Here is a 24,916-nt window from a genome sequence, read left to right as displayed (position 1 = left end):
TAAAGTTAAATTTGGTTAACCAAACACATAGGCTAAAAACGCTATCTTTTTTTTAGCGTACAGTATTACAGTAAAATGCATTGGGTCTGCATGACCCGACTTCTTTATATCCTTATGCATACAGTATGTATAAATTAAAGTCTACATATTATCCAAATAATAAATGAAAAATGTAAACAAGTAATGAGCATAAACTTAAAATAATTTAAAACAAGCTTATTTTGAAAGGAATTTAAAAACTTAAATTGGATGCATGGATCACATGAGGACTTGTCACACCTCAGCTGACAAAAGCATGATATTATCACAATGAGTGTTTTTCTTGATATTTCCCATGCGTAGGAATATGAAACGGACAATAAAATCTACAATGCTTCCAGTTCCCTGCAAATGCTTTTTTTAAACAAAACTAAAACGTGACAAGGTCATCTGTTCGGTTAGGCCAATGACATAAGAGAAGGTGGATTTGAGGGCAAATGCTGCATGTTAAAGGAAAGAAGAACTGGAAACTTTTGATTTCATCATCAGAGGTGTCACAGGTCTGCTGGCAGGACATGATCAGCTCTTAAAGAGACAAAAGATGTGTTTTTGGGCTGTTGTTACCAAATGTAATAAATATAAGCGGGAAAGTCAAAAGTGATGTGACTCAATTTCCTCTCCCTTCTTTTTCCATCTGTCATTTCAAATCATAGTTTCTTACATGGAGGGAGTGGACAAAGTCAAAAATACACTAAAAGACAAAATGAGAAGACATTCCAACTTCCCACCTCCCAAAAATGATTCGTTTTGAAACAGCACATGCCATGTTAGGTTATTTGTAATACATAATGACAAACACCGCAGTTCAGTGTACACAAATAACTCTTACCTTAACTTTAGATTCTCCATAAACTGCTCCATATTCACTTCATCTAGAAGTACGAAGTCAGACTTCCCAAACTCCAAGCCCTCCAGTTCCGCCATCCCTACAGGCGTCTATCCGAAGGACGAACGGATGGAAATTACAGAGGAAAATGACAGTACAGAGGAAGAGAGCTGTAGCTGCTGCCCTCTCAAAGCCGGTAGAGAAGACAAGTGTGGTGTGGGTGTGGTCTAAGTCTTGTTCTTGCCTTATCTGAGTATGTGCGAAATGAAGTCAGCGACGACTGTGGTCTACAGGCTTCAGCATGTCATCCTGTTCAAGAATACATCAGAATATGCATGTGTGTATTTCGGTACACATGTGGGTGTATTGTGGGAAAGAAATTATTAAGACTTTTTAATAAGTTAAGACTTTTTACATTTTTCAGAGCATTTTATTATTGTAAAAATGTAGCAACCACATTTTTAAGCAGATTGGTTGCCATTTAATTGGTCTGCAATTTTTGGCACCAACTGAACCATTGGCTCTCCAAGGAACCGTTAAGCCAAGAGTTCATAAAAGAAATGCTTTACTTTCTTACCTTCACTTGACAATCCAGAATCTTTCAGTTTACAAAATCTTCTTTATCTTAGCTGATAAAGGGTCTACAGACTATGAAAAGAAAATGGTTTAAGAGTGTACCGTTGTGAGACGATGGTAAGTTTTGGGGTTTGATGGTAAACAGTGGCAGTTCCTTCTTAAAATTTGTGGTCAGTATGGCTTTACTGCGTATACAATACTAGTTGTTGAAGTAAAACCATGGTTATTCTTCATAAAGGTCTGTCAAAAATGGTCCCAAGCTGTTATTGGGGCAGTATTCTATAAATACGTCCTAATATGTACCATTAAGGTACAGATATGTACACATTTAAGCTACACTGTAAAACCTAAAAGTTAGCTCAAACCATTTAAGTAAACCGGTTGCATTAGTTCTAGGGCTGTCAGAAGATTAATCGCGATTGGTCGCATCCCAAGTGGAGGTTTGTGTTTGCATAACATATGTGTGTGTAGTGTGTCTAATTGTTGTTTATATATAAAAACACACACAGTCATGTATATATTTAAGAAAAATTGGTTATATTTATATATAAAATATTTATGTTTCTATACATCATAAATTATATACATTTATATATAGTATATAAATGCAAATATTTCTTAAATATATACATGAATGTGTGTGTATTTATATATACATAATATTTACACACAGTAAACACACATATGTTATGTAAACACAGACTTTTATTTTGGATGCGATTAATCGCGATTAATCTTTTGACAGCCCTAGAAACACATACATTTGAGTACTGTGAACTTAAACAAATTAAATCATATTATGCAGTTATGCACTTATATTTAAGTTCACACTACTTAAATATAAGTGCATAATTGCACATGACTCAAGTTCACAGTACTTAAATGTATGTGTTTTAAAACCTAAATGGTCTAATGCAACCGGTTTACTTAAATGGTTTGAGTTAAGTTAACTGTTAGGTTTTACAGTACTAATTGGTACCAATATGTATCTCCAAGGTACTTATATGAGCCTTTTAGGTATACTTTGTAAAAGGGTACTGCTCCAGTAGGGCAACCCTGTATCACGAAATTATGTACTGTAAATGTGTCTTTTCCGTGACACTGACACTGTTTTCCGCCTTCTTGCGCGGACATGTCACGTATTTCTGTTTGCGTGTCATTGTCACAACTGTTTTGTCCTATTTTCAAACCATTGATGCTTCGGTTTAGGGTTAGATTTGGTGTTTGCGTTAGGATGTCATTTTAAAGGGATAGTTCACTTTAAAATGAAAATTGTGTCATGATTTACTCATCCTCATGTTGTTCCAAACCTGTATGAATTTCTTTTTTCTGATGAACACAAAAGAAGATATTTTGAGAAATGATGGTTAACACACAGCAGTAAGTGACCATAGACTTCTATAGTAGGAATAAAAAATATGATGGAATTTAATGGGTACCGTCAACTGTGTGCTTACCATCATTTATCAAAATATTTTTTTAGTCATTTATCACAATGCTTCCAATTTTTTTTCCTACTATAAGAAAATAGGTTGAGTTACAAATATCTGACAAGGACACGTAACAGAAATATGTGACATGTTCACGCAAAAGGCGAGAAAAACATGTCAGTGTCACGGAAAAGACTCACAAATTTACGTGACTGTATGGACTTAATTTGTGATACTGGGTTGGCTAGGGACCATTCATTGACAATTTCTTTCTGACAGTGCAAATAACATTGTTAATGTACATAATGTTAATAATATATGAAGAGTTTGGTTCCAAAACGCAATAAATCCATTTTGACAAATTTTGGTAAAAACGTGTTTTCTATACCAAGAAAGTGACCAGATGACCAAACTTTCACATAGCATATTTAGGTTATAAAAACATAAAAAAATTCAAATCCATAACTTGATTTTCAAAGATTTATTATAAAAACGGATTATTTTTTCCACAAAATGCAATAAATCCATGACAGTTTTTATTCAAAATGCTATAAATCTATTGAATCAATAGCCTATATAAATGTACATTCATCTTTGCCATGATATATTCATTTAGTTGACTAGTTGTACACACTAATTAAAAATATAAACATTAATGTCATTAATCAAAACACTTTGTCATATTAAGAACACTGTCATTGCTGTGGTTATACTTGATGTCGTCGCTTAACATTTTTCACAGCGATCAGATGTAAAATGTTTTGGTCCTGCTCGATTTTCGTTGACTTTGAGTAAAATAATGGAAAGTTTTTCATAAGATCCCCTGGGGTCAATGTGTTCTCATGACAGAAACTTGATGCTGTCGGCCCGGGCAAACAAGCACCCGTCTCCCGAGTGCCTCTTGCGTAAATTATTAGATGTTGATGGCTTACGTTTCTTTTCCGTCACAGAAAACCATCACAGGTTTATTAATGCTATTAAAGTATTATTTTGTTTTTGTTTGTTTGTTGATCACGAAGTACAAAGTAGATAAGAAAACTAGAATTCCGTGTACTCAACGCGGCGCCATTGTTTGTTTACATTACGAGGAATGGTGCGCTGCAATCTGTGGAGCGGATTTATTGCATTCTGTAGAAAAGGGGGAGTGGCGTTTATTGCGTTTTGGGAAAAAAGGGAGAAAAGATGACAGAATAACACAGCGTATATTGGATTTTGCGTAAAGTAAGAATTTACATTTTAATACTGACCTGATATAATAATGATTCTGGCAGTAACTCACCTTTTTCAAAAATTGCGTTTATTGCGTTTTGGAACTAAACTCTTCATATGTTAATAATGTAAGTAACAAAATGAAAAGCACATAACCTAACAATTTTGTTAAGCGCAACTGAAAATGTGTATGTGAATCATTATACACAGATCATTATATTATTAATACATGATGTTTCTGTAACCCACTCCCTTCCTTTAGTACTGCACATCTGCATAGTCTACTGTCATACTATAGTACTAGACAGTTCACATTGTCTGGTTTGTACTGCCCACACATCCTAATCTAGGATCAGTTTGATTCTCGCAAAACCTACTCGCAACCATAAACACCAGGAGTTAAGAAGATGGCAAATGGAAAAAGACAGACGGCATGCCATTTTTGGAGAAATGAGGAGGTGAGAGCGGTTGTGACCGTCAGTGATACTATCAGTTAAACAGTATAAAATTATCCAGATACTGAGAATTTGTTGTTCCTGTGCTATTAAATATTGCATTGTGTATTTAAAGCCAAGACACAAAATGAATCAAACATAGTGCTGGTGCATATTTGTCAAGTATGAATCTAAATCCTTTTAAAAACGTATATGAAGTAAATATTATGTAAATACAACTGAATACAAAATCTTAAACTCACGTCCTGAGAATTAAAAAATGATGCATTTTTACACATATACAGTACTGTACATCATGTGGTTTATTGGTTTTGAGCAATATGTTATCACTACAGTTTAAAAACACTGGAAATGAGAAAATGTACTGAGATATGCTCATAAATGCAAACCTTTTTTACTATCAGCCACCAAAAGGGTGTATGCCGTAAAACAAGTCCTCACGACTCTTCTTGGCCTATATTCCAAGTTCACATTGTGTGAAAAACATTGTGAAATTTTAATCTTCATTGACGTCACATTGTGATTGACTGGCCACTTTTTTTGGGGTTGAATCTGTCTGAGATGCTGGGAGGGGCTCCAGCACTTGTAGGCTAACATCAATGCATTTTTCACATTTCAACATTACAAGCCTGAGTTCGTACTTTATTCTTTCAGACAAGGAGGTGCTTACCTCAAAGTTAACCACACGTATACCCTGCCTTACTTCCTGTAGACTGCAGAAAAAACACACTTCCTCATTGAGTCCTGTCTCTATGGTAATAAAGGGGAGTCAACAATGAAGAAGAGACTGAACATACAGTTATAATCTGGTTATATATATTAAACAAGTATCATTTCAAAAACAAGTATCGATTTTTCATCACATAAACAGTATCATGAAGTAAATACACACAAATACTGTTGCAAAGTGCCCAGGAACATGTATAGATTAAGATACACTGTATGTATAGATTATATATGATTATTACACGGCTCGTTGCAATGCTTGATTAAAAATTAAATATATAAAAGTATGGTAACACTGTACTTGAAGGGGTGTTCATAAGACTGACATGACACATTCATAATCACGACACGACACATGTCACGAACATGAAGGAGATTTTATGCACATCCATGACAATTGTCATTAAGTGTCATTCGTTCAACTATGTCATTTTTAATGCAAAAATTTCATGGGATGAATTGTCTTTGTTAAGACAACTTGACATAAACCAATACATCATAACTTGTCATAAATCTAGACATGACATAGCAGAATAATTATCAAACTTAAGAAACTACCTAGCTTTATTTAGCTTCATTTAAATGTCATTAAGTGTTAATACTGTCAAATAATTGTAAATAGCTTAACAAAATGCAACAGACACATCAAAAGATTATACTGAACTTTATGTATGTGCACAATACATAAAAACTGACAACTAACAGAACTTGTTCTTCCTCACACAGAGGGTTCTAAAATATTCTGACATAGACGAAGAAAAAAAGTGTAATCAATTTAATTTAATGTAATTAACTTTGCAGCTGCATGGCTTAACCCATTATTGTACTGTTTTCATTACATTTTAGGTGAATCGGTCCGCAATAAAATATAATTTTATCCATTTTAATTATTATTATTATTATTAAATGATTGATTTTATTTGTTAAACACATGAGGGAAACTTAAAAAAAACATTATGAACTGAAGAATATTCATGACGCTGTTAAAAAACTATTTGACAGAGTATTAACACTTAATGATATTTTAATGACAAATTATATTTGTACCACTGTAGTTGAGGTCAAGAAAAATACTCATGACACTGTTATAAAACTATTTGACAGAGTATTAACACTTAATGACATTTAAATGACAAATTATATTTGTAACACTGTAGTTGAGGTCAAGAAAAATATTCATGATGCTGTTATAAAACTATTTCAAAGAGTATTAACACTTAATGACATTTTAATGACAAATTATATTTGTATCACTGTAGTTGAGGTCAAGAAAAATATTCATGACGATGTTATAAAACTATTTGACAGAGCTTCTATAGACCCAAAGCTGGTCGACCAATCAAATTGTCAGGGCGGGCTTTATACGATGATGGACAGATGATCAACACTAATGTAATCAACCACGTCACCAAAGAGCGCGTGTGTTGAATCTGTTTACAACGAAATGGCTGCCGCTGTAGAATTCAGATGTGTGGACTGGATTCTGACATTGAGTCTGTTCTAAAAGATATCGACAGAGCATTGATTTTAAAAGAGGAACAGAGAAACGCGAGCAAGGCATTTGTTGATCGGAAAGATGTTTTTGCCGTCCTTTCAACGGGATTCGGCAAAAGTTGGTCGCACTTATGGAGGACAAAGTTAAAGAAGTAACTGAAATGGGTATCACGGCAATGCAACTCGGCGTGCACGATGAAATGAATATAATTAGCTGTCATTGCAGCTTCTTTTCGGAACCCCGGAATCGTGGCTGCTGAATAAGTGGAGGGACATGCTAGGCTCCGATATTTTTCAAGCAAACGTAATGGGTATCATCCTGGATGAAGTTCAACTAATGTACAAATGGTAAGAGATAGTCTTACTGTATGACTTAATGTTGTGATATAAATGAAATGTTGTAAACATAGTAGGTGTTGATGTACGTTTGCTAACTCAGACTTAGTGTCATTGTAGCAAAATAACTAGCAGTTCGGTCAGGCTGCAAAAGACATTATTTCAACATACGTCACACACTCCCTTGCTCTGATTGGTCATAGGTCTATCCAATTGAGTGCAGAGGCATTTTTCGGTTAAGACACGCCTCATAATCATAGCCCAATGGAGCGGTATCAGACTCAAATTCTGACTAGAATTGAGTATGACAACGTCAGGCTCCTTTTTACCCGCTCCCTTACCTGTTATTATTTTCACCTGTTCCCCTCTCTCTGTTTCAAGTCCTTGTGCTCTTTGTTCTGTCTACTTCGTTTTAATTTGTTCCTGTCGTGTTCCGGTTAAGAGATGTCCAGTTAAGTCTAGTTCTTTGTTAAGTGTTAGTCTAGTCTGTTCAAGTTTACTGTTTTTACCTGTTCTATGTTAGTTTTGCCCCATCGTGGGTTTTTGTTTTCTGTTTGTATAAATAAAGTTTATACAGACTTGTGTCTGCACTTGGGTTCATCCAACATAATTCCATCTTTGCATTAAAAATGACATAATTAAACAGTTGTCATAAAAGTGCATAAAATCTCCCCCATGTCTACAGCACATGTCATGTCATGACCATGAATGTGTCATGTCAGTCCCATGAACACCACTGGTAACAGTAAAGTGTTACCAAAAGTATTTTAATAACATAAATAAAATTATATTTAAATGATTAAACCATATAGTGTATTAATGACATTTGAACATCCTGTATTGTTTTACAACCGAAACTAAAAACAGGTTTTTCTCGTGGAAGGTCTGCATTCATTAAAAATAAGCAAATAAAATATTTCGAAACAATATTTAATGATCCTTATATTACTTATGAGGTACATAACAGTGTAATAAGCGGGTTGATGTACAGGCAGCAGGTTGTTATCTTGAAATAAGCCCTTGAATTGTGATACAGTACAAGACTCTCTGCTTCACATCGGGTCCTGATCAAACTGTCGAGTCTCATGTCACTTCGTATTTGTCGTTTTTGTACAATTTGCTTTCGCCCCATGACTTTGGGTTCAGGAGAAGAGTTAGGAGTAGGGTATCATTTTTGTTTTCCCATAATTGCATGTTTTTTATACCGTTCACAATTTGCTAACTTGCAAAATATGTACAAGTTTACGTTGTATTAAATGTCATAAACCAATAACATCATTGCATCCTTTTAGATTAGTATTATGACAAATAAAAATGATTGATTTACAAGACTTAGCCACTTCAGACATTAGAAGCTTGTTTGTGAAATCTTGATGTTATATTGCGAGGGGAAAGGACAGACAAGATTTTAGGAGGGTTTGTTTTTTTAGGAGGTGCACTAGAAGGTAACACATCTTGTTTATCTAAAGATAGCGGTGCTTTTTCTTCTGTCTTATGAGTTTTACGTCTAGACTCAGATGCGCACTGCCCCCTGCTCCGTTGAACAGTGGATTTAGAGCGCTGACGGCCTCTATCCTTGGATAAGGCTTGCTGAGATGTAGAGTCGGTTTGGTAACGTGAGGGAGAGTAGCTACTAACAGCAGCAGCTTGAACAACAACGTCAGGACTTCGTCTTAGCTCTTGGTCCTCTGTTTTGAACCGTGTTTGTCTCGGTAAAGAGTGGCTGCGTCGCAATGATGAATTCTTCTGCAAGTGGCTGGTCACAGGGATCTCACTTTCACGCCCAAGAATATTTTGCTTTGCATCATAGCTGTCAGTCGATGACCCCACAACTTTAAGGATGTCACCTTCCTGCGTAATCAAAACTTTCCAGAGCATTTGGAATTTGTCAGCGTTCTGGGAAATATTCTTCTGCTGACTTGCATTAAGTTTCTTAAGATCTATTTCCTGTGTGCGTAGAGATTCGCTGATCTCCTGCATGAAGCGAGAGAGTTCTTGAGCTGCTTCCTCACAGGTTCCTCCTGAGAGTTTTACAGTAAAAACTTCTGTATTATTTTCATGCTTTATTCGTGTGTTGTGATCTGATTCGATTTTTTCTATTACGTTTTTCCTAAAACACATTACGTATCTAAAAACATCTGGATCAACAGGGAAGGAACTCTCTCCAGTATGCCTGGGAGATGGGAGGTAAGACTGCTTAGGTATTGCTCCTGAATACTCATAGGTCTGGGTTAAACTGCTAAGGGAATTTTGTGTGCTATAGCCTCCATCCAGTGAAGAGCCAGTCCTTGACAATGGGAGATTTTTTGCGAGCTCTGGGGATCTTGAGGTTGCTCCTGTAGATGGGCTCCATGCATCAGCATACATTGATCTGCCATTCACGTTACCGTGGCTTGGTGTGGTGTTACGTATGGATTCGTATGGGTCGTAGGAAGCAGATGTGGAGACAGAGCCATTGGAGTAGCCGTTAGTGTAAGGTGATGATGTTCTTCTTTGGGTTTCTTGAGCCAGAATTTGCATGAGTTTGCGTCGGACGGCTTTTAGTTTAAGAAAGGAGCCCTGCAAATGCAGCTGACCTGAGCTGGTCTCTGACATCCTGAAGCCATGTTCCTTAAGAAGAATTTTGATTTCTCGGTGGCTGGAAAACATATTTAGATCGAGCGATGCTTCGACAGGCATATCCAGCTGAAAGGAGATACGAACATATGCACCAACATGATATGGTGTGATATCTTTGCCATGCCTTTCTATTGGGCCATGTTTTTATTATTTGAGTAAATAATTATATTAATCCCAAATCGAAACAAGACAAAGTTGAGACAAAATGCAATAATTTGCAAATCTCATAAACCCATATTTTATTTACAATGGAACATATCAAATATTTCTAATGAGGAAATAAAATAAAGTATTTTTGATTAAATATGTTGGGACAGGTCCATGTTTAGACTCAGTTGGGGAGAAATTGTTGTCCCATTCATGTCTGCTAAAGGATTTCCCCAGGTTTTCTTTGTGGGTTTTTTCAGTTGGGGAAAGGTCTGGACTGCAGGCAGGACATTTCAGCACCCAGACTCTTCTACTATAAAGCCATGCTGCTGTACTGTAATAGGTGCAGTGTGCAGTTTACCATATGTCTTGCTAACATATGCAAGGATGGATAGAAACATCCTTTGTCTTTGTAGGGCAGAATATGTCCATGGTTTCAATTTTTTAATATGTTTGACCACAGAACAGTTTTCTACTTTGCCTCATTCCATTTAAAAAGAGATTTAGCCCAGAGAAGACAGTAGCATTTCTAGATCCTCACCTTATTTCTCTCATACATTTCCTCAGTTTAGACATTTGATATATCCAATGTAAATAAAATATGGGTTTATGAGATTTGTAAGTTATTGCATTTAGATTTTTTATTTACATTTTTCATAGTGTCTCAACTTTGTTTGTAATTGGGGTTTGTAAACACAAACACATACTGAATTGGGACAATAACAATGCTGTAATATCTACAGCATTTATCAGTGTGCGTTTTCCAGACTGTTCTTTAGAGAAGAAATGATTAAATGACTCATTTAAGCTATGAAACACATCCCAAATTAAATTGAATATTGACAACCAACATTATTTAAAAGCTCAAGATTCAATATTTGAACAATACTGTATTTAAAGGACATTCCACTTTTTTTGAAAATATGCTCATTTTCCAGCTTTCGTTAACTCTTTCCTCGCCAGCGTTTTTTTTTTAAACATTTGCCAGCCAGCGCCAGCATTTTTCATGATTTTCACAAAAGTTTAATGCCTTCCAGAAAATGTTCTTCTTTAAATATATAAACAAATATATCAGATGAAAGAACAGACCCTCTGCTTTCAAAAAAAAAAAAAACGTTTCATCCTACCTTCATTAGTTCTCTTGTAATCACCTGTCAAACATGGGTAGGTTTCTTCAAAAACACCCAATTTTGAGCAAAAAGCTGAGATAATTCCATTTTTGCGAAGGACTTTTGATAGAGATCAGATGCAGAGCGATCTTTAAAACATACACAGAGTTCTTTCTCTTTCACGTGAGGCGCTACTTCCGGGTTGTATAAGTTGTATAATTTGTTATTATCCACCTGGTGGATAATAGCGGTATTGCGGAAAGACGGAAAATCTCGTCATTGGCGGGGAAGCGTTTTCTCTTAATTGACGAGATATCTCGTCAATGGCGGCGAAAGAGTTAAATAATGTCTCTAAAATTATTTCAGTGATAAAACAACTTTTAATTGGACAAACTGTACTGTTGCTGCAACCTGAGCAGCCTCCTAGCTGCTACATGCACACTCTGAAAGTGGCAGTGGAGGGTAGAGCACACAGCCCTGCCCCTCCCCCTGCCTGCAGAAGAGTGTCTGATACCAGGCACTGTTGCGCTTTTCAACCACATGGGGGAGCTGTAAGTCACTTTTAAATGGAAACTACATAGTGTTGCTTTAAAACAGACAGAAAATTAAAAGTTGCGATTTTCTAGGCAGATATGGTTAGGACTATACTCTCATTCTGGCATAATAATCAAGGACTTTGATGATGTAACATGGCTGCAGCAGGCGTAGTGTTATTACGGACTGCCCGAAAATAGTCCCCTGCCATTGAAAGTATCCTTGATTACTACCCCAGAATGAGAGTATAATTCCTAGCCATATTGATGCATATCATGTCGTCTTAGTACACTACAGAAGAGTCAAGTTTTAAATAGGAAAAATATCGAGACTCTTTGGTTATTATTAGCGCGATGCTAATGGTCTAATCAGATTCAATGGATTGTGCTAAAGCTATGCTAAAAGTGCTAGTGCTAGACCTGGAGATCAGCTGAATGGATTTCAAAATGGTAAAAATCAAATGTTTAACCCTAGGGGAGCTGGAAAATGAGCATAAAAGTGGAATGTCCCTTTAACAATAGCAAAGTTACAGTAATGTTTTTCCGATTTATGCTGAATGTGATTTCTCCCTGCATTGTTTTGCTTGAAAGCCCCCAGTTGATTACAATTTTAATGCATTATTACTGTGTGTTGCATGCTGGCAACAAGCTTTCTTTGAGTCTGCCTCATTTTTTCAAGTAAATGTTATACTGTACTATGCCAAATTTTAGGGTGCCACTACTAAAGGTTTCAAAGCTGTGTAGTTCTTCAATGATGTACCTACCTGAGAATGATATCCCCTTTTAATATCCAGTGGGTAAAACAGACCATCCACTTCCAAAACATGAGTATGCTCGAAGACTTCAGATAAGACTAAGGTAGCGAAATAGAAAATATTACATTTCTGATCTATAAACAAAAAGTAAACAAAAATTGGGACAGACAATCATACCTTCAGACATGACTACATACGCCTGGCCTTTGATGGAGGTGGGATAAATCACTGTTAAGACATCTCCTCCTTTGTTACTGCGCCTCAGAAAGTGCATGGTAAGTTTATCAATCATACTACCATGTGGGTAGCTGTCTGGAAGTCCGTTGACTTCAATAACCGTCCCATTTATGTCCATAGTACACTGAAAAAATAACAGGGTCAAAAATCACACTATATTCATTATACAAAACACTACATTTCTCTTTGGCGGTGGCTTTAAATGGGATAAATGCAGATTCTGTAACTTGTAACGCTGGGGTGTCCAAACAGTGGCCTTTTAGAAACCAAATCGGAATTCTGTCCACTGGGTGTTTATTAGCCAAATGTCAGAGATTACCTCCAAAAGTACACTGTGTAAGGTATAGGCCACAGGTAGACTTAGACCTAGCACAAGTTTGATGTTTTTGTTTTACAAAACACTTTTTATTTCTGTATTATTCTGTTTAATGTTTATAAAATCGTTTTATTTTTATTTACTGCATCTAGCTTTTGAATAATGAAAAGTATTTACATACTTCCCACCTATAGAAGGGGAGACGCACGCACGCACAAAGAACAGTGAACTGCATGCGCTTAATTGCTGTTTACGCGCGCGTCAACCAAATAAAAGCGCGTGCAATCTGTCTATGTAACCCAAGTAACTACATATTTTTTTTATCTGCACCGTTTGGCCAGTGAAGGGACATTTGTTGTTATTGTAGCATACATTAAGACATCACATACCCCTAGCATGTCCTGTTAGCAAACACAAGCATATTTTTGGTATTAGGCAATGTTAACTCAAGTACAGATCCACATATAGCCTACTGTGTAGCCTCCTTAACGTAACACAAAATCAACAACGAAATTTTAAAGGATAAGAACACGAATATAAAAATAAATACGAAGATATCGTGGTTTTTAGCTACATTTAGAAACCGTACCTGTTGCTGACGATGTCCATACAGAAATGTTTTGTTCACAACTGCTATACAAAAGTTAAGCTTAACTGTCTTCGTTGTGTCCTGCATGTAAACTGAAAGTGAAACCGCGCAGTGTTCAGACGTTTCCACTGACAACAAGGGGGCGTGCCCGCGCGCGTACTCATGGTGATTCAGTTAATAATTGCAAAAATAGAAAATAGCATCAGTAATTACAAACAATAAGTGTAATTTGAAGGGATTTTTTATATTCTAGCAAACGAGGAAGTGAACGCTAACAATTCTGGCAGTTCAGTAATGTAGGACAGAGATCAGATGCCATTCCCAAAACCAGCCTGACAACAGTCTTTAGGCAACATACAGCAGCGAAGCGTAATATGTTTTGATGAAGAGAGACAGCACAGATACATTGACTAGAATCAGAGATGCGTGAAAATTATACTAAGCCATACATGTATTTTTTTATTTGAATAACGTGGGTACATTTACACGAATAACATTTGACGATACAATGGACATAAAGAGCTCTGAAGAAAGCGACACAAAGACTATGAAAAGGTGAGATAAGTTAACTATGTATTTTATTTAACAAGCAGACAGTATTTATTTGGTTATATTGACTAACCAAACAAAATAATGTTAAATTTCTACTCATTTCTGTCTGCTAAACTGAAAGTGAGAGATTGTTTATTAGAAATAAGTGATTCAGAGGTGACGTCAGGTAAATTAGTTTGTGAGAGAACTGTAATTTGTGTAATAGTGGTTGATTGCTATTGTTTTAGTCTGTATCATGGACAATATCCTGAAACCAGCTGTGTGTCAATGAAGAGTGACTGGTCAATAGAAAATCCACCTGTGTTTAGTAAAACAATCTCTCCTGATGATGTGAAGTAAGTATAGTCTTGTGGTTTCGACGGGATGAGTAAGTCAGTGAACTTCATGGGGCGGTTTCCCGGACAGGGACTAGTCCTAGACTAAAACATTTTTAAGAGCTGTCCAAACTGACAACAACTTGCACTGACATATCTTAAAATACATCAGGGCCCTTTGTTTTGCCTCAAAATGCACACAGGTAATGTTTTTAGTGAGATATGTTTGTTAAAGCTAGTTATATTTCCTAATTAAACTAAGGCCTAGTCCTGGATTAAGCTAATCACTGTCCGGGAAACCGCCCCTATGTGTCTGCGCTGTGCAAAAAACACAGGGATTTGAAGACCTTTAAATACTTACAAAAATATTGGGTTGTTTAACCCATTGTTGGGTAATCAACTGTTGGGTAACATATGCTGGGTTATTCATGAGTTGAAACAACCCAGCATAGGTTTATTTATAAGCCAAACGTTGGTTCTGTCTAATACTTACCCAACCGTGGATTAAACCAACCCAATATTTTTTACACTAGAGTGCCAAGTTTACAAATTTGCATTAAATGCTTCATAAGGTGTTTAACAAATTTTCATGTTACGTTCAACAGCGACGAACAATGTGACCCAAAGCCTGAATCCAAATTCAATAGACAGAAGCTGCTAGACACCATTTTTCAGGTGGGAGTGTTTTTAAGTGTGTGCATCTTTAAATGATCATGTCTGCACTCTTCATATATTCAAGACAGTTTAATGCATAGACACTCATACAAATATATACAGTGCAAGGTATATAATAAACATTTTGATATTTTTCCCAAAGTCAACAATGTTATTCAACATGGATTGTGGAAAGGCTGTTTACAGATCTAGGTTTAATCATATTTTCATGCTTTTCATACACTCAAAAAGATGGACAGGACCATAAAAGATTATTTAAATACTTTTAAATTAAAAATTAAATTAAAGCATTGTTTTTTTTATGTATGTGAGCACTAAAATGAAATCTTATTTCAGGAACTTGAGCACAAAATGATTTCATTGATGAAAAAAGAGCTAAAGAGATTCAAGGCCATACTAAACCCAGATTCCCCAGCATGCTCTGAAATAGAAGATGATGATTATGATGAAGGTCAGACTCAGAACAGACTTAGACACAAAATGCTTGAGATCACGCTGCATGTGCTGAGGAAGATGAACCAGACAGACCTTGTTAAAACACTACAGACCAGTAAGAACTTTGATTCATGTGACTTTTAATTTTTACTTGGCCGCAAAAATATTTTTTAGAAAACATCACTCTGCATGTTGTTATCATGTACAAATTATGGTATCAATTGCCTTTTTACTGCGAGTTGCATAAAATAATTGAGTCCCAATCCTCTACTTTTTAGAACTTGCTCCACCGTATCTGAAAAAACACAAATACAGACTAAAGAAGAAATTTCAGATTATTAATGAAGGAATCTCGAATCAAGGAAGTTCAACATTTCTGCATGAGATCTACACAGAGCTTTACATCACAGAGGGAGGGAGCGGAGAGGTCAATAATGAACATGAGGTGAGACAGATTGAGACATCATCCAGAAGACCAGAGATACAAGAAACACCAATCAAGTGCAGTGACATCTTTAAACCCTTACCTGAACAAAACAAACCCATCAGAAGTGTGCTGACTAAAGGAGTCGCTGGAATTGGAAAAACAGTCTCTGTGCAGAAGTTCATTCTGGATTGGACTGAAGGAAAGGCGAATCAGGATGTTGACTTCATATTTCCACTTCCTTTCAGAGAACTGAACTTGATCAAAGACAAGAATCTCAGTCTGATGGATCTTCTTCATCAATTCTTCACAAATACCAAAGAGCTGAGATCCACAGACCTCAATGACTACAAAGTCATGTTCATCTTTGATGGTCTGGATGAGTGTCGGCTTCCTCTGGACTTCCCAAACAATCAAAGTTTGTTTGATGTTACAAAATCAGCATCTCTGGATGTGCTGCTGACAAACCTCATCAAGGGGAATCTGCTTCCTTCTGCCCTTATCTGGATAACATCACGACCAGCCGCAGCCAATCAGATTCCTCCTGAGTGTATTGACCAGGTCACTGATGTACGAGGGTTCAATGATGCTCAGAAGGATGAGTATTTCAGGAAGAAAATTAATGATCAGCGTCTGGCCAATAAAATCATCATGCATATCAAATCATCAAGAAGTTTGTACATCATGTGTCACATTCCAGTCTTCTGCTGGATTTCAGCCACTGTTCTAGAGAGAATGCTGAGTGAAGCAGAGACTGCAGAGATCCCAAAGACTCTTACTCAAATGTTCGCACACTTCCTGATCTTTCAAATGAAACAAAAATCTCAGAAGTATGATGGGAAATGTGAACTAGATCTCAAGGAGCTCAGAAATACCATCCAGTCACTGGGAAAGTTGGCTTTTGAACAACTGGAGAAAGGAAACCTGATCTTCTATGAGGAGGACTTGATAGAGTGTGGCATTGATGTCAGAGAAGCATCTGTGTATTCAGGAGTTTGCACCCAGATCTTCAAAGAAGAGTTTAGACTGCACCTGGGGAAGGTGTTCAGCTTTGTACATCTGAGCATCCAGGAGTTTCTGGCTGCTTTATACATGCTTATCTGCTTTTCTCAACAAACAACAAAGCTGATTCACAAATCAACTCAGACTGATTTACTGAAAAGTGAAGTGGACAAGGCCTTACAGAGTGAGAATGGACACCTGGATCTTTTTCTCAGATTTCTCATGGGTCTCTCGGTGAAGACCAATCAGACGATCTTGCAAGGTGTACTAAAGACAAGCAGCAGCTCCCACAACAATCAGAAAATAATCAATTATATTAAGCAGAAGATCTGGGAGAATCCCTCTCCGGAGAAATCCATCAATCTGTTTCACTGTCTGAATGAACTGAATGATCAATCTCTAGTGCAAGAAGTACAAACGTACCTCAGCAAAAGAGCTGACAGACTTCTCTCTGGAGTCAAATTGTCTCCTTCTCATTGGTCGGCTCTGGTATTTGTGTTGCTGAACTCAGGGGAAGAGCTGAATGAGTTTACACTGAGTAAATATGATCGATCTGAAGAAGTTCTTCTGAGGCTGCTGCCTGTGGTCAAAGCATCAACAAAAGCTAAGTGAGTAATTTACAATGTAAAAGTTTCTACACATTTCCAAAAACTTATTACATACAACAAATACATCAATAATGATAAAGTTTAATAAGTTGAATTAAGATGAGAAAGATGTGATTGTCAGGGCAATAAGTAACACAGTTGTTTTACATTCAGTACACTAAAAATGTTTACCGTTTCATTGCTTAAATGTATTTAAGATTAATATACAAATATTTCATTATTTACAGTCTGAGTGGCTGTAATCTCACCGAGAAAAGCTGTTCAGCTCTGACCTCCGTTCTCAGCTCAAACTCCTCAAATCTTAGAGATCTGAACCTGGGTGACAACAATCTGGGTGATTCAGGAGTGAAGCTGCTTTCTATTGGACTGAAGGACCCTCTATGTAAAATTGAGATATTACAGTAAGAATTCTCATTTATAATTAAAAAATTACAATTTTTTTTTAAGTTTGACCTGCTTGTTAGTCTAAATCGGTAATATATGAAAGGAAGAATTGACGACAGGGCATTTAATTATTAAGAAATAATACACACCCAAGGTGGCATTTGGGGCGGTTCACATTTCGCATCTAAAACCGCACAGAAAACGCGACCGTCCGTTGGTTCTTGTCACATGACCTGAGGTCAGTTTGCGGCATTCTGAAAAGTTGAAATGTTTTTAACTTGATGTGGTGCGGACGCGCATGGAAAAAAACTATTTTTGTCATTTTGCTTCCGTGTTGAGCATGCATACCGCGCCTACATTTGAAATAACGAACTTGAGCATGCAAAAGACGCGAAATGTGAATCGCCCCTAAAACAGCCCCGTGGTATAAGTTGCAGCAACTCAATGTATGAATGTTGCAGACATAACCAGTTGAAGAAGTTGTGAGTTGAGGAAATCAAACAAAATCAGAGTTATTTTCGTAAACTAAAACATCAAACGATTTTACAAAATTCTATTCTATTAAACCATGTATCTTCTTATTGAAATACTATTCTGGATACTTTGCAGTTAAACTCGTCGCACACCGGGCCAGAAGTGTAGCGCAGCATTGCGACACATTTAAAAATTACTGTCCACACTGTTGCCAACTGTCCACAACGTTGTGACTACATTGTGCGATTACCCTAGATGGGATGTGGTGCTGTGGCCCTCTGAGTTGAACATTAGCGAGCCGTGACTTTTGAACTTAGGTCATCTACAACAACAACCCGACCAATGCAGACCAGGGGCCCGTTTCAGAAAGGTGGTTAAGTGAAAACTCTGAGTTTGTTAACCCTGAAATAAGGGAAACTCTGAGTTTTCCATTTCAAAAAGGGAGGTAGGTTAAACCTGAGACAGCGGGGTAAGTCAAGCCTGTTTCAGAAGGAGAGGTAACTTATACTCAGAGTCTGTTTCCGGAGTAACATACTCTCTGAACCTAACCTGGTCGGGAGCAGGTTTTATCCTGTAAACTCTGAGTTTCTTGTGGTCTCCTCCCCATTTTTAAAGGAGTAGCAATGTTTAATCTTGTTAGTTGCTTTAGTACAGGGGCGTTGCACAAGATCTTGGGCCCTATACATAGGCAGTCCTGAGGGGCCCCCATGTCCCAACCCCATAATATATTCCAGACTTTTCAAGGGCCCTCTCTTCCTTTGGGGCCCTGGTAATCAGTACTGGTTTTACCCCCAGTCCAACGCCCCTGCTTTAGTACATTCATTCATTGTGCACATTTTTATCATGTACACTGTAAAAAATTTTTTAGCTGTCTTTAAGTTATAATTAAATTGCCAGTGCAAACCATTTTAACTTACGACTTTATATTTTTATATATTACACTAAACTTTCACCTAAAAAAATTAAAACAGTCAATTGAAATGACTTGTAAAGCTAATATGATATACTTAGGTGCATAGATCGTCTTAGTGACTAAAATGTCATGTACTTTTATAGAGAATCTTGTAGATGATGATGTTGCATTCATTTGTAGAAAGTTAAATTTATGTCCCGAGAGGATTTTGAGACCCCGAGTGTTTTTTGTCATATCCGCTTACATTTATGTGAGCGCAATTATTATTTTTTGCAGTCATTTTAGATATACAAATATCATTATATGACTAATATCAGACTTTGTGGTGCTCTTACATTTATACAGTTGCCTTGACATTTCTTACGAATCCACTCGTCATTACCGCTGGTCTAGTGGATAGTGCTGTGTGGTGGTTGGGCCAGACGTACCATCGGCCGATCGGAGTTTGAATCCCGGCTGGGCGAATTTTTGTTTTATTCATGACAAACATTTGTAAAGTTCGTAGCCTTATATGACAAAGTATTATGCTTAATTTTATTTTAGCTGAACTGCTGTCATCTTTTTGTCCATGGGATTGCATGTGCATGTAAATGAATATAATAATGTACAGTCCTCAGTTTATTTACTTCTGATATTTTAACTGTGATGAAAAATTAAATGTACGCATTTACTAGAGTAGCAATTTACAAAAACAACTCTTTACTTTAAAATATATGCTCGTAGTTGCTGTTCACTTGCAGTAACACTTTCAGTTTTAGTAGTAAAAATGATTAAGACCTCTTTGTCACGTGCTATTGCCATGGTAAATCGTAATATCTGAGCTCCATTGATGATGGCTTTTAATTGTCGCTGTGCACGCGCTTAACTCAGAGTCAACCTACTCAGAGTCGATTGAACTAACTCAGATCAGCTTTTCTGTAACCAAAAACTCAGTTTACCATCTCAGAGTAAATCAACTCAGAGTTCAAGTTTAAACTCAGAGTTGGTTGTACCTCCCTATTGAAACGGGCCCCAGGTGCCAAAACATAAATGAATAAAGCCGAATAAAATCATTTGACCTATTCGATTTTAAACAACTTACCTTTGATCATCAAATTGCTTGAAAACAAAGTGCATCTTCCTGTACTTTTGGATGATGCTAATTAATATTAGTTGGTTTTTATCTAATAAATAAGAATCCAAGGCACTATTTCCAAACTATTAAAAAGCCTTAATTCAAATGGCTTACTTTAGAAACATAAAAACGCACTAAAACGATAGGTGTGTTCGACATCGGCTGTGGCTGGATGTAACCGATCGGCGAGATTAGCCGCGTGCAGGCGGGGAGGAGCTGAAAACGGAGACGTGAAGTCGGACGCACTGTGGTTCCCGTAGTTTGCTGCATTTACGTCAGGCATGGCTGATCACGTGCTGTTTGCTTGCTTTATCGCAACAAACATGACCTGTAAGATGTAAACCACACAAAAAGTGAACCACACTGTTCCGAATGTCCGTGTATGAGCATGAGTGGAACCGAAGAGGCCCACATCATCTGTTTTCACAAGAATAAAGTTCAACACAAGCATATGTTATTCAAATACCAATGTAGTGGGGTCTACGTTTTTTATCCATTTTATTTTGATGAAGATGACACAACACAACATCGCGACCACATGAAAAGAGCTTTAACTGTTATAAAAATACAGATTTGTGAGCATTTGTGGAACTGAGGGCGTGAAAATACACACGAAACACACGTGATTGTTGTCATGTGTTGAATCCGACCAATCTTGAAACAGCTGTGTCGTCATTACAGCCCGTGCAGCTCCTCTTCGGGAACTGCGCTGGCTAACTCAGGCGGCTGATCTCGAATCGCTCTCGCGGTACTTAAAAACCATATGACGCAGTCACGTGCCTGCAGCGCCAGCTTAAGTCGGACAGAAATACTAACCGGAATGCACTGCTTCAAGTCAGCCACCGATCGGTCTGCGCAGCGCCGCATGAAGTCGAACACACCTAATGATGCATTTCTGCCATCCAGCCTTCCTCAGAGTATGTCAGGAACAAAATTAGTCACAGGTGTAGGTGTAATCAATTGCTCAGTAGAAATGGGAGAGACCAAAACCACCATTACAGGGGGACCAAAAATAGAGTTTAGTTCCCACCCCAATTAAACACACCTGAAAAATCCAATCCAAATTCAAGTCTTCAGTATTACTTGGAAATTAAATTCAGATGTGTTTGATTAGGGTTGGAACTAAACTCTGCAGGACAGTGGCTCTCCAGGTCCCAGGGTGTGCCACTCCTGTCATAAACTATTACAAAATATATGGGTGACCGGGGGTCACAACTGAGGGTAATGTAAACTGAAAGGCTGATGGCATTATTTTTAATTAAACTTTTATTTTTTATCTGTTGTTACAATTATGGATAAAAAATATGCTTTGAAAGTGACTTGAAAATTATCTCACGACCCCCCCTCACTGTCTCTCGACCACAATGGGGGTCCCAACCCCTACTTTTGGAACCACTGTGCTACTGGAGTTGACTATTGGGTGGTTCCAACACAGAGAGGCACAAAATCCCTCTCAATTACATTTTTGCTCACCGTTCCTTGCTGCTGGAATGATGTTCCCAATTCCATCCGGACTGCCAAATCTGTATCTTGTAAATAAAAAACATCCTTTGTCTATGTCTCACTCTCCAGAATCTGTCTGTGTATATTATCTGAATGTTGAGACTGAAATTTTGTATTACTGGCACACTTACCATGTTTATTGCTGTCTTAAGATGAATCATTTGTGTATTCCTTAACTATAGTGCTTTGGATAAAAGCGTATGATAAATGAATAAATGTATGTTTTTTTTAATGTACTTAAAATAAGTTTTTCTCATTTTCTCCCCAGACTGCAAAACTGCAAATTAACAGAGGAAGGTTTTGCTGCTCTGGTTTCAGGACTGAGATCAAACGCCTCACACCTGAGAGAACTGAATCTGGGCAATAATGAAATAGGAGACTTGGAAATTAAGCTGCTTTCTAATTTTCTGGAGGATCCGCACTGCAAACTAAAGAAACTACAGTGAGTATTTAGTCGTACAATCTTGCCTATTCTACTTTTGTATCATTGCACAGTGCAGTGAATCTTTGGATCCTTTCATTTTCTTTTGGTAATATATTATTTTGCGAGAGAAAATTATCTGTAGTCTGTACTAAATACAGTTATTTTTCGTAAAAATACTGTTTTGGTCCGGTCAGGATCATGACAGTCTTGTACTGATTCTCTATTCTTTTGTCCCTTGTTTTGGTGTGGGTGAGGCACATGGCCTTTGACCCCTCTTTTTGCCAGAGCATATAGTAATTGGATTCTGATATGTAAAAGGCTGTAGTATTCGTTCTTATTCCTGGTGTTTGGATCCAAACTTATGTTTTATGTCTCATGAGATCAGATATATTGTGTTTTCTGTTCAAACTCATGGCTCTTGTGTTCTGTGATGGAAGCACATGGCCTTTGTTTTATGTGCACCATGTGCTCTCCTGCCTGTCTTGAGTCTGGGTGGCTCCTCGATCGTTTCCTCAGTTATCCAAAAAGCACAAAAATTCAAAGTAATTCAAGTGTTTCCGGGGGTTAATAGGTTGTGCTCCTAAATAAACTAATGCAGACTTGGAGTGTGCTCAAAATAAACTCTTCATACATAATTCTCAAACATAATTTCCATGTCGCTAGTTAAACAAAGATAATATTACCCAAGATGCCTCACTGCTATTGCTAATAGGGGAGATCACAGGGGTCAATATGGCCGCTCTAGTCCCGCTTACAGTAAAAAGAGCCAATTTTCAACCATTAAAGAATGACATCCTCTGGGGGAGTGGTTCTGTACAGACTTGTTACTATAGAGTGCTGCAGGGATGATGCATTTTTTTAAGCCAACCCAGAAAATAGTATGACACTAAACAAAAGTTTTATGACACACGTTTTGTCCAACATGATAATCTTCACAGATGAATACCACTTTTATGATTTTTAAAGTCTAAATGTGAAACTAGTTGTAGAAATGTACTAGAAATGAAAAGCTAACCTTAAGTGAATTACACCATGGTTGCTTGACTCCAACGTCATCACCACCGAGCTTCCGACAGCTCTATCAAACTTTATTAAACACGTTTACAAACATGTTCCCTGATAAGGAAATTCTCTGTGGATGAATGTTTGTTGATAATTGTGCTTATGTTGCATTGCTTTTAAGATCTTCATGCAACGCCAACGTCTGTAGTCCCATGTAGCAACTTGTTAGCAACCACCTTGTTAGCAAGACACATTGAACCTTTAAAAATCATGATTATTGGTTTGTTTTATGTCATAGAATGAAACGTGAACATATCTTAATGTGTTATCATAATTTTTTTAAGCAGATCAAACTTTTTATATGGTAGAGTTCATCATGCAAGAAACATTGGTTGAGTAATTGTAAGCATTATTTCTCATTCTCTCTGTAGACTGTTTAACTGCAGTATTGGAGCTGAAGGTTGTGCTGCTCTTGCTTCAGCTCTGAGATCAAACACGTCACACCTGAGGGATCTTAATATGAGTTGTAATAAACTAGAAGATTCAGGAGTGAAGGTGCTTTTTTACCTATTGGTGGATCCACACTGTAAACTGGAGAAACTGCTGTGAGTGTTAAATACACAAGATGGTGCTCAAAAGGTTTTTCACAATGGTGCCATAGGAACCATTTTTGGTTCCTCAAAGAACCATTCAAATTTAAAACATTGAGTCTGTGTGTTGTTTACCTGTAAGTCTGAGAACCTTTGCTCGTTTTTTACAGATTGTCTGAATGCAGTATTACAGATGAAGGTTGTGCTGCTTTAGTTTCAGGCCTGAGATCAAACCCCTCACATCTGAGAGAACTGAATCTGAACTATAATAACCTGGGAGACTCAGGAGTGAAACTGCTCTCTGATGTACTGAAGGATCCACACTGTAAACTGGAGAAACTACTGTGAGTTCATTTATAATCTTATTTTGGTTAATACTTTTATTTTTACATTTCACTCTTTCCATCGTGTTAATCTGAGAGCATTTAAATGTGTATTGTGTAACTTTTAGAACAATCTCTTGACAGAAATTCAATATAACATACATAAATATATTATCAGTGGTGTATAAAGACCTTACAAAATGAACTGTATTGTTTTATTAGCTTAGAATGAGCCGTTTTTATTTACATACTCTGTGGGTTACTCTTACGTGGAAGTCGCCACATTCCTGCAGTAGCCCTAAATGGACAAACTGCTCTATAGAGATCATTTCGTTCCTACAGTTTCTCAGACGACAACATGTTTGTTACAGCTACCATAGCTGCTCATAAAAGTGCATTTCACATATGTAAGCATGACCTTCCAAAGTGATTACGTAATACGTAAGGTCATCGCACGGCTAGTGCAAGAGGAGAAGTTGTGGTTTAAAAGGACTTTTTTGTGAAAATGCCGATCGTTTCACTACATAAGACCCTTGTGCCTCGGTTTGGGATCGTTTAAAGTCCTTTGAAGCTGCATTGAAACTGCAATTTTAAACTGCAAATTGTTGAGGTAAAAAACAATTGCTCCCCGGGGACTGCAGTTATAGCTGTCCACTACTCTCTCTGTGTGTGTGTGTGTGTGTTTTTGATACTTACTGGGATTGGTTACATAGGTTAAATTTCAAATATTTCAAAAAAAATTACCCATCTGCAGATGGTCGCCCTTTTGTGAGAGTCTCCTTT

The 24,916-nt window shown here is 37.1% G+C and overlaps 3 protein-coding genes across 4 annotated transcripts in view; 1 reads left to right on the top strand and 2 right to left on the bottom strand.

Annotated features, from left to right (window-relative positions):
- Nucleotides 1-1,098, bottom strand: part of myo1g (myosin IG) — a 61,639-nt gene extending 60,541 nt beyond the window's left edge. The window contains exon 1 of the mRNA XM_055220072.2: nt 869-1,098. Coding sequence (XP_055076047.2) covers nt 869-963 — 95 coding nt within the window. The 5' untranslated portion in view covers nt 964-1,098. The remainder of the gene's footprint in view (nt 1-868) is intronic.
- A 3,431-nt stretch (nt 1,099-4,529) lies between these two features.
- On the bottom strand, nt 4,530-16,030 carry rbm43 (RNA binding motif protein 43). Of its 2 annotated transcripts, none has more exons than XM_055219756.2 (4): nt 15,900-16,030; nt 12,432-12,615; nt 12,264-12,352; nt 4,530-9,776 (listed from the first exon to the last, which is right to left on the bottom strand). In XM_055219756.2, the coding sequence occupies exons 2-4, from the start codon at nt 12,607-12,609 to the stop codon at nt 8,433-8,435; spliced, it is 1,611 nt and encodes a 536-aa protein (XP_055075731.2). In that variant the 5' UTR covers nt 12,610-12,615; nt 15,900-16,030; the 3' UTR covers nt 4,530-8,432. The 2 variants fall into 2 exon arrangements, with proteins under 2 accessions (XP_055075731.2, XP_055075730.2); XM_055219755.2 differs by lacking the exon at nt 15,900-16,030 and adding an exon at nt 13,397-13,600 and having other exon boundaries at nt 4,532-9,776.
- LOC129455091 (uncharacterized) overlaps nt 13,764-24,916 on the top strand; it is a 49,498-nt gene continuing 38,345 nt past the window's right edge. Inside the window, 9 exon segments of the mRNA XM_073858717.1 lie at nt 13,764-13,951; nt 14,176-14,283; nt 14,868-14,937; nt 15,274-15,487; nt 15,651-17,406; nt 17,634-17,807; nt 22,063-22,236; nt 23,652-23,825; nt 23,981-24,154. Coding sequence (XP_073714818.1) covers nt 13,905-13,951; nt 14,176-14,283; nt 14,868-14,937; nt 15,274-15,487; nt 15,651-17,406; nt 17,634-17,807; nt 22,063-22,236; nt 23,652-23,825; nt 23,981-24,154 — 2,891 coding nt within the window. The 5' untranslated portion in view covers nt 13,764-13,904.

Source organism: Misgurnus anguillicaudatus, chromosome 20 (genome assembly GCF_027580225.2).
Source record: "Misgurnus anguillicaudatus chromosome 20, ASM2758022v2, whole genome shotgun sequence".
NCBI lineage: Eukaryota > Metazoa > Chordata > Actinopteri > Cypriniformes > Cobitidae > Misgurnus > Misgurnus anguillicaudatus.
This window is presented reverse-complemented; position numbering and strand designations above follow the sequence as displayed.